The following is a 10977-nucleotide window of genomic DNA, read 5'->3' as shown; positions in this document are numbered from 1 at the left end:
TCACCAGAAAAAAATATTACATTATCAATGTAGTTTCAGCTTTTCATCAAGAAACAAGAATAACCAACCAGAAAAAAAAATTTCGCGATGTGTGTGAACACCACCACCACCACCACCACTACCACTAAATATCATATAGTTTTTGACTACCATGTTTTATCTTCTTTTTTTTCTGAATATTCCACCATTTTTATTTTTATTTTTTTCAATTCAAATCAGAGATTTTCACCCGTTTGTTTTGCTGTTCCAAAATCAATCTCAAAAATAATAATAATAATACCATCATAACTTGTCTATAGAGCTTTACACAAAATTAATATTTTTACAAACCTGGTCAAAAACTAAGTAAGGGCACGTTGACCTCTAAAATATAATTTTCAAATTGAAAATGAAATCCTTTTTTCAGTTGTTGTTGTCCATTTTGATTACCTATTTCTACTACAACTACTATTGAATATTTGCTACTACTACTACTACTACGGTGTAAATAGTGAAAAGGAAAATCCCACATCAGTTGGTTGATGGCCACCATCCGCACATAGCACCAATCATTATTTTTGTTTATGTTTTTTTTTTAAAACGAAAAATTTTCAAGAAAATAAAGGGAAAAGAGAAAGCCAGATTTTCAACAATGATGATGGTGATTGAAAACCCAAGTCCATGGTCAATGACATTCAGGGTGGTTATATGGTGAAGACCCTATTTGGTCCATTTTGAAATTACCCTTGAATCTATGAAGTATATACAAAGCAGACTGGACAGATGTGTCAATGACACCTACTGGATAGAAAAAAACGTGCTGCTGTTGGTTTTTTTTGTTGTTCAGAGAAAAAAAAATAGCGAAAGCGAAAGCCATTGAATGATGGACCAGAAAAAAAAATCAAACCGAAATAAAAAGTCAAAGACCTAGGGAACCTAGGAAGGAAAGATCGTTAAAATTCAAAAGTTCAAAAACCTTTGAATTGATCCAATATGTGCAATATATGAAAACAGAAGGCAGACAACAAAAAAAAAAAAACAAAAAACAAAATGTAGCAATTTTTTTTCATCATCCTCCAGTACCTCCACACATTAAATAAATACGGAAATAAATTATTATGTTATTTTTTTATTATTTAAAAATGTGAAAATTTTTTTCCAATTCACAAAGTAAAAACAATAATCAAATTGAATGGATGTGAAAAATATGCATAATGATGATGAGAAAAAAAATAAATGAAAATCAAATTACAAGTGTTGATGAAATGAAATTATTATTATTTGAATTTGTAGTTTATATAGCTAGTAAGTGTTTTTATGAACAAACAAGTTATAGTTTTTTTTCCAGCCAAAAAAAGAAAAAAAAAATTCATAATAATTTTACAAATAAATATTCCAACGAATAAGAATGAAAATTATTGACAAACAGCGAATGTGCGCAATGATTAAAAAAAAAAATTTGTAGTTTTTAATTAATTAATGTTTGTCATTTTAAAAAAATTGATTAATTATCGTTGATTTGTATTTTATATATGTTTGACAATTCGTTTGTTACAAAAAAAATCTTTATTTTGTGTAGGTGTAGGTTTATATTATGATAATTCTATATGGGGGGAAAGAAAAAATAGAACCGCCAAATGATGATGGTATTTTACAAATGGAATTGTGTTCACATTTCACATAGCCTATTTTGTGGTAATTTTGTTTATCGTTTTATCATCAATCAACAACATCAAAAACAACAAAAAAAAATTATTAATGAATAAAAATTTTTTTCATAATTATGAATTTATATTGCAAAGAAGAAGAAAAAATTTAAACTAAAATAATTGAAAAAAAAAGAATTCAGAAGTAAATTGAATCAATCAATCAACGAAATGATAATTACAACAGATGTTATTTAAGAAATTTTCTTGAAAAAAAATGGGTCCACAGTGTGTTGATATAACGATGAAATTTTAAAGATGTGACATGAGTATTCTCCCAATGATAATGATGATTATGATGACAAGTTTTTTTTTCTCTACATACTAAAAGGCATAATTGTCACTGTCACTGCTTGTGTATGATAGGAGGAAAAAAATTTATCATCAGGTGAAAATAAATAAATTACTGGAAAAAATTGGAGAATTTTTTAAATGTTGTTGTTGTTGTTGTTTTGATAACATCGGGATAATTTTCATGTCAAACATTCTACATCAGGATATCTTATCGTTACATTAAAAAAAACATTCGGATGGATAAATAATGAAACTTTGTTTTGATACAGATAAGTTTTTTTTGAGGTCTTGACTTGTCTTTCGGTGTAAGTTGATTGATATTATTTTTTGGTCATAAATTAATAGATCAAAATCCTTGTTGATAATCTTCATCATCATCGTCATCATCTTCGGATGGTGATTCATCCGAATCATCATCAAAAACGATCCGTTTACGTTTCTTTTTTGTGGTAGATGATTTTGTGCTTGATTTTTTATTGCTATATCGAAGAAAAATGAAAATGAAAATGAATTTTCAAAATCAACTGGCTTGCAAACTTACCTGTTATTCATTTTGGCAGTCTGTATACGTTGTTGCTGTTTGTTTGGTGTTTGATCGGCAGATATAATCATATTCGGATTATCAACGCAATTGGTCACTGCTGCGATTTCTTCATTACCTTGTGGTTGAGATTCATCAGGTGTACGGTTTCTTTGATCAACATTTGCTGTGGATGGAGCAACCGCTTGTACTGTTGCTGCTGAAGATTTTGATGAACCAAATTGAAAAAATTTCGCCAATAATGTTGGCTTAAAATTTGGATCAAAATTATTTAACGAAACTTGTCGAAATCGTTTCCATTCATTTAATAATTGTTTTTCAACACCTTGAAGATCATTACTTAATAATAATGATTCTTGTATATCAATATTTGGTTTTGCCAAATTAAACAATTCTCTCAACTGTAAACTTTCAATCTAATAGAAAAAATAAATGAAATTAATTAACATACACAGTATATAGATATAATTAAACAAAGTTTACCTGTCGACGATGAATAGGTTTTTCCCATGTTTTTGCATCATTCGTACTATAATCATTAATTTTTTCATCTTTTAACAGATAAAATTCTTTCAACATTGTTCGTAATAATGTTTGTAGATAAATTGTTCGTAATGATCGTATTAGATTATTTAAACGTTCATTATGACGATCAGTTAATAATAGATCAAAATTGACATGAATATTGCTTTCATATTTTTTAAATTGCTCTTCATTCTCCAAATCAATATCTTCAATATCAATGATATTCGATTGTTGTTGTTGTTGTTGAGATTGTTGATATTGATTTATCATCATTTGTTGTTGTTGATTATCAGGGTAAATCATTTGCGCATTGCCCATATGATCATATATAATTTGAGGTTGTTGATTCATTAATCCTTGTAACAATGGATCTAAAGATGATGGATTATTAAATTGTTGAGATACAATCGGATTCTGTTGTTGTTGTTGTTCAGATGATAATGATTGCTGAGATCGTTCGACTATGAAAATTTCTTTGAATAATTGAGTAACATGTGTTGAATTGATTGAACTTGTACATTCTAATTGATTTAAAATGTAAAGTATTTCATCGTATACAGTGTATGGAAAAAATAATATACTTTCGACAAAAAATTCAATATCAATCAATTCTGGTTTTGTATTTGATGTTGTTGATGATGATGATGTTTCAGGTGTTGATGATTGACTATTTGTTTGATTTGTTGTTTTTACAACAAATTCCGATGTATCAAAATGTCTAAGTAATGATGTGATGAATCCACGTCTTGATTGACGATTTGTACAGATAACCTGATATAATGTACTCAAACGAGAACAAATTTCTTTTGAAGTAGTTGGCATTGAGATCAAAGTCTGTCCATCTTGTGTGGCAGTCGATGTTGATGATTTTTCCATAAAAATTCTAAAACCGGAACAATTTAATTTTTTACAAAATAATGCAGATAATTGTACAGCTTCTTTGGCTTTCATGGCAACATAGCCATGATATTTTCGTTCAATATCATGAAGAACATGATCAGCACGAACACGTATCTGATAATCATCATCACATGTCATGGCAACCAAATGCGGAACAAGCTGAAGTGGATGTACATGACCACCAGAATGTATAACATGTATTACATTACAAGCAACACGACGAATCGATAGATTTGGATTCAATGCATTGATTAATATTGAACTTAGATATTTTTGTATAATCTGTGATTGTGTTGAACCTGAATCATCTTCAGATGATTGCATTGATTTTAATGATTCACGTGCCCATTCAATAGTCTTTACAGCATTCTCATCCAATTCAATCGATTCGGATAGATAATTACGAAAATTATTCAATACCTGAATACAAAACATTTCATCATTTTTACGACTTATCGATTGAATGCTAACATTTTCCGAGTATTCATTTCGTAATATTCTTGTATAGATTTCAATCACATTTGGTAATAGACATATTTTCGGATCAGATTCAATAATGAAACCAAGTGCAACAATTGATTTACATTTAATATCAACATCATATGGAGAAAGAATCAATTCGATGAAAGTATCTCGTACACGATCCTTATATTCATAGATATGGAACGAGAAAAATTTGGCAAAAAGACCACAAGTATAAATGGCACGTAATAATTTCGGTTTGACAAGCGGTTCATTATGACCTTCATATAATAGATTTTTATATTGATAGAGTATTTGTTGAAATTTACAGAATAATTCCACAGCCAATTTTGTATTCTTCGTATGATATTTGATTAGAACAGATAAACATTTTACTGAACATTGTATAACATTTGCCGTAGATTGTAGAATATTTTTAGTCAAATCTTCTTCAATACGTGTCACCAGATATGGTGATGGATTATTGATATGTGGTAATACAAGTTCAATAGTCTGTATGACTTTCATACGTAAAGAAATTTCAATCAATGTTTCACATGGTAATGACATTAATGATTGTAATGTATCACAATGTTTAACCATCAATTCTGGACAACATTGTGTCATCATAACAACACATTGTACGGCACTTAATTGAGTTTTCTTTGACGATTGTGGCATATCATCGATTAAAACATCGTTCATGATTGAATCACAAATCTGTTGTGCGATTGGCATCGTATCAGATTTGATTAGCTGATCGAATAATGATTGCATCGATTCCATTGATGCATTATCATTTATCATATTGGCAATTACATGTAATAAGGAATATACTTTGTATTTGATCGGTGTTCCTTGTGTAGTATTCGTAAACCAAAGATCACGACATGTATCGACAACAAGTCTTCGTATACCTTCACCATCATCATTAATTCTTCGTACAATTTTTACGGCCATTTCACCACATTTTTCATATTCAGGAAATTCAATACAAAAATCTCGAAGTATTTTGATCACACGTTTACGTACAGAAATACCCGTATCAAGAATACGATCACCAATCAAATCGGAATAACGTTGAACAAGATTCTGATCTTTTGATTGTAATACAAATCTACCAATTAGATCAACAGTTGCTTCACGTACCGATGTAGAAGGATCAAGTAATGCTGAACGCATTGCATTTTGTAAATCTGTACGAGATAAAAGCTGTGTAGCACGATCAATTGTACTTGAACTAAGTATATTCGATAAACATTTCATTGCACGGCTTCTTTGTGTAGTGTTTGATGTATTCGATAATGATGCTGTCACATGCGAGATCGATATGTCAAACAAACGAGAATTTGTTGAAAAATGAACAAATTCCATATACTGTATACATAAGGCGGCAGTAGAAATGGCAACAACCGAACCAGAATCTTCATTAAATTTTGATTGATTCAATTTTTGTAGGAAATCTTGTTCATTTCGTTCATTTTCAATAAAATATTTATCCTTCAACCAAATCGAACCAAGACAAAGTTTTTCACGATATAATTTTTCCGAATTAAAATAATCGATAAGATAATTCCAAACTTTAGCAACAAAATTTTCATCTTTTTGTTTCTGTTCTGATTCCTGTTGCTGTTGTTGTTTATCACGATGTTTATTCTTTTTTACTGGTTTAACATCTGGTTCCTGTTCGATAGTGGAAAATGTTGTCTGCAATTCTTTAATCGTTTCATCTTTTTCGGCTAAAAATTGTGCAAATTTCGAACAAACAATAGATAGATATTCAATGGCTAATAAACGTGCCGCTAATGATGATGTTTGTGTTGATTTATTTTGCTGTTGTGGTGCAAGATATGAAATCAACAATTTAATTATAACCTGTACAATCAATATTGATGCCGTTTGATGTGGTGAATGTATTTGATCCAATAGATCATTCAATAATGATTCAAATATTAGTTTAAAATCAACATCAGAATTACTACCCGATGATGAATGTTGATGACATTTACGAAGAAAATGTGAAAGAAAACTACTAATTATTTGTAAAGCGGCTGTCGATTGTTTTGTTAATGAATCACGTGTGTGCGTTATTGTTGTATCCGGTTGAAAGAATGCATTTGTCAAACGTATTAACATTTGTGTTAATACCGAATCTTTTCGATGTGATTTTTTTGTTGGTATTTTTGATAAAGAATTTAATAGCTCTTCAAGTATCGATATACGATGTTTTTGATATTCTTCAAATACATGACATAATATTTCGATCGAAACAAATTGCATTTCGGCCGTATTTTGTAACAAAAACAAGGCACTCATTGAGATCCGTGTTAATGATAATATCAATGTATCTGTTAATGAACCTTTTGTTCGAAGATTAATAAATTCAAATATTAATTGTAATAATTGTGTCCATCTTGTTACATGTCGTTTTGATACACCAAAATGTTGATATTGATGATGATGATGATGATTTGATGATGATTTTGATTTTGATTTTGGAGTAGATGTTGTTACGTGTGTTGCAGAACTTAAATTATTGGAAAGAAAATCAACAATAACTTCGATCAATTCTTCCAAACTAATCAATTGTGTTTGATCAGAACCAGATGATGATGATGATGATTGATTCTGTGTTGTTGATGTCATTAAATGTAATGCTGATTGTGATGCATTACAACATAATTCCCAATAATGTTGACGTTCATTTTCATTATCATCATCATTATTATCCGAATTATTGTTCATTTGAGATGAATCATTATGATGATGTGACATTGCTGAAACTGATGATTTACTTTTATACCTTGTTAACCAAATATTCAATTGATTTGATAATATTGTTAAAAATAGTATCAATTTTTTTCGTTCAATTTCACCAATACGATTTGTTTGTTTTAATTTGGCCGATAAAATCATTATTTCTTTTAATTGATCTGAATCGATTGATACATTGAATGACATTCCATTCATATGATTTGCTGCTGTTGCAGCCATATCATATCCGGATTTAATACGTTTATTATTATTACGATTATGATGTTGTTGATGATATTTTTGGTATTGATTATTATTATTATTATTTTCATATCCAGAATTATAATAACCATCATTATCACTTGTATCATTATAACCATGACCCATACCAGCGACTGTATTGGATCCATCACCGGCATATAATTCATTATAATAATCATTAAAATCATTGCACGATGTTTGTAAAATTTGATCAATTATTTGTTCAAATCTTACAACAATATCAACAGATTTTGATAAAAATATCGCATCATTATCAATATCAGTAAATTGATATTTAACTGAACGTATTTGTGGTTTGACCAATTCTACTTTAGGCCTTGCCGGTGGTTGTTGATATAATGGTTTACGATTATAATTTATTATTGTCGATGATGATGTAGTGGAAGATTTACGTTGAGGCATTGATGAAGATGATGAGGTTGCAGCAGCAACAGTACCAGCAGGTAGCTGCCAATCTTTATCATCAATCGATGATGATGATGATGATTGTGTACCGAATTCATTCTTAATATTAGCCGCTGCAGTCATTGTTCTTGTCATTGGCATTTGATTCATTGAATTCGAATTATTATTATTATATAATGTTTCAGTTGACATTGAATCATTGGTCATTATCATTGCCTGAGAATTATTATTTGGTATTATCTGTTGTTGATTATAAAATGGTTGTTGTTGTTGTTGCGTAGACTGTTGTTGATTTGTTCCAAATGTTGCAGCATTCGCTTGTATAGCTTTGGCTGCTGCTTCTCTTTGTCGACTTTTTACACGTTCACCAAGTGATGAATAATTTTGATTCTGATTTGGTAATTGTTGTTGCTGATATTGTTGTTGTTGTGTAAGAAGAGAATGATGATCGGATTCTATTTTGATTGTTGGATTTACATCATTATGTTGTTGTTGATTATTAATATTGGTTCTTTGTTGCTGTTGTTGATGATGATTCATTTGTGAAAATTCATTATTATTATTATTTGACATTAAATGATGTCCATGATTGCTGCCGGTCAATACTGAAGAATGATGTTGTTGTTGTTGTTGATGAGAATGTGGATGATGATGTGAATATAGATCATTCGATGTTGATGAATTGGTTGATGTCGTTGACATTGTTGGATCACAGCATTCATCATTAATAAGATCATTCATTAGATTTTGATGTAAATCAGGCATATGACGAACATCAATTGATGGTTCAATTGAATGTAAATCATTAACTATTGAATTATTTAAATCATGATTAGTTGTCGTAATGGTAGCTGCTGCTGTGCCGGTCGTTGTAGACGATGTTGTTACTACTGTTGCTGCTGATGAAGATGATGATGATGATGGATAAATAGATGATACATTTCCAGCAATGACAGGTGTCGTAGCTGATGATGATGGTGTGGATGATGTAGATGATGCGGCTGTAGATGTATTAAGAAAACAACCACGTGCTAATAATTCATGTAATAATTGTGATGGTTGTTGAGGATGACTTGGACTTGGTCCACCACCACCACCAGCCGCTGTTTGTTGATCCGATGATGGTGATTGCTGTGTATTTGAATTACCGGATCCAGGTGATGTTGATGAATTATGATGTGAATGATTAAGATGAAATGTAACATCGTTTAAATGTTGTTTGGCCATAAATAATGCCTGTTGTATTTGTGGCACCATTGTTAAATCATTGAGCAATGTATTTCTTGCCGTTGTCATATTAACATTTAAACCGGTAATCAATGAACGTGTGTGCGACGATTTATCCTGTACGGCTGTTGGTAATGGAAGTTCAGTGAGTACATCGCATAATGATTGACAGCAGGCTAATGTAACGGATGAAGCCATGTTTGCATCGAATGAACCAAACATTTGTTGTAATGGTAAACCGGCTCCAGTATTACCACTTGTATTGGGACCTCCACCACCTGGACCAGGACCAGGTCTAGTTCCAGCTGTTACAGAAGCAGTAGCGGTAAGACCATTTCCGTGTCCAACAGTGGATGGTCCACCTATCAGGCTATTGATTGGATGATTCATTTTTTTCTTCGTTTTTAAAGTGAAATGGAACACTAATTGATTCAATGATGATAAATTATGAAATTTAAGAAATAATAATGATGAAATTCGACAGATAAACAATCCAAGAAAAAAATTGATGATAATAGTATCGATAGTATCGATTAAGAATCCAAATTAAAAAAAATGAGATTCAGAAATGAATAGTGGGTGGTTTATTGTGAATTTTGGTTGATGATTCGAAAGAAAAAACGATTCGAAGAATCCAGTGGATGAATTCAGTATTGCGACATAATTTTTTTTATCGTTGATAACTAAAACAAAACATTTTAGAGGGAAAAAAATCAATCAATAATTGCATAATAGTTTTTTGATTGTTCATACCTTTACAAAACGTAAAAAACAAAAATTTCGCGGCCTAATCAAGCAGCCTGAATTTTGGCTGGCCTGTGTTCAGTGCACACCTGACACGGGCTTTTGTTTTTGTTCTTTCACACACACAAACTATTTCAAAAATAAAATTTCAAAAATAAAATAAATTCAATGAAAAAAGTATTCATTAGTTGTGTCATCTTATGATAAGATAATAAACAAGTTAAAATAAAACAGAAATCCCATCCATTGAATTCTGTTGATTAAAAATTTTTTGAAGTAAATAAAAAAAATTATCTCCAAAATCATGTTATCATTTTAGACACAACAAATAGACACACAACAAACAGACACACACACACCGAAAACAAACAAAGTGTTGGATGATCATTGATTAATTGTGTAATAAGAATCGTTGATTTATTTTCAAGAATTTGAAGATCCTGGGCGCTTGTTTGGTGTATTTGTGATGATAATCAATCAAGATAAACAAAACGAAATCAAAAAAAAACAAAAACAAACAAATAAATTTCAATTTAGGATTCACAAATATTGTACCATTATTTATTTATGGATTTTATTATTTTTATTAAAATTGAATGTTGAAAATTAAAAATTGAATGTTGTTGTTGATGATGGACTGACTGATTGTTGTTGTTGTTGTAGTGGTGTGGCTATATTGGATATTAGCAAAAAGCAAAAAACAAAATTAGATAATAGATCTTAAGCATCAATAATAATGTTGATGGTATATCTCCCTCGCTCGTTTTTTTTATTCATCATTATCATCATCACCAACATCAACAACATCATCAAACATCGACATCAACATCAACCAATTTTTTTTTTTTTTTTTTTTTTTTTTTGGTTCTCTCAGTTTGGATTGACTTTTTTTCTTTCGACGTTCGGAAGATTCGACGATTGTGTTTGTGTGGAGGATAACAAAAAAATGACCACTAGCATATCGAATGCAAAAAAAAAAAAATGATTGTTGTTTTTTTTTCCACTACAACTACTATTCTTCGAATTCAGTCAGACATTTTGTCATCATTTAAAACAGTGAAAAAAGAGAAAGAATGAGAATGATGAGTGGATCGAGGAGGATGAACGTATATATATTGTGTGTGTGTGAGTGTGCTCATCATCAGTTCAATTTAATGC

The 10977-nt window shown here is 30.3% G+C and overlaps 1 protein-coding gene across 1 annotated transcript; it reads right to left on the bottom strand.

Moving 5' to 3' along the window:
* Positions 1 to 2121: 2121 nt before the first annotated feature.
* Positions 2122 to 10749, bottom strand: Nipped-B (Nipped-B cohesin loading factor). The gene is made up of 4 exons (XM_075819729.1): positions 9829 to 10749; positions 3004 to 9758; positions 2521 to 2936; positions 2122 to 2458 (listed from the first exon to the last, which is right to left on the bottom strand). The coding sequence occupies exons 2-4, from the start codon at positions 9463 to 9465 to the stop codon at positions 2326 to 2328; spliced, it is 7011 nt and encodes a 2336-aa protein (XP_075675844.1). The 5' UTR covers positions 9466 to 9758; positions 9829 to 10749; the 3' UTR covers positions 2122 to 2325.
* Positions 10750 to 10977: the final 228 nt, after the last annotated feature.

This window comes from Dermatophagoides pteronyssinus, unplaced genomic scaffold, assembly GCF_027571235.1.
Source record: "Dermatophagoides pteronyssinus isolate colony J.1.1.1.1 unplaced genomic scaffold, Derpt_VIB-CSIC_2022.12 sq0004, whole genome shotgun sequence".
Taxonomy (NCBI): domain Eukaryota; kingdom Metazoa; phylum Arthropoda; class Arachnida; order Sarcoptiformes; family Pyroglyphidae; genus Dermatophagoides; species Dermatophagoides pteronyssinus.
This window is presented reverse-complemented; position numbering and strand designations above follow the sequence as displayed.

Excerpts from the sequence above, each read along its gene's own strand:
- Nipped-B (XM_075819729.1), bottom strand. The coding sequence starts at position 9,465 with ATGAATCATCCAATCAATAGCCTGATAGGTGGACCATCCACTGTTGGA. Across the intron at positions 2,937-3,003 it reads AACCTATTCATCGTCGACAG|ATTGAAAGTTTACAGTTGAG; the intron begins GTAAACTTTGTT and ends TTTTTCTATTAG. Across the intron at positions 2,459-2,520 it reads ACTGCCAAAATGAATAACAG|CAATAAAAAATCAAGCACAA; the intron begins GTAAGTTTGCAA and ends TCTTCGATATAG.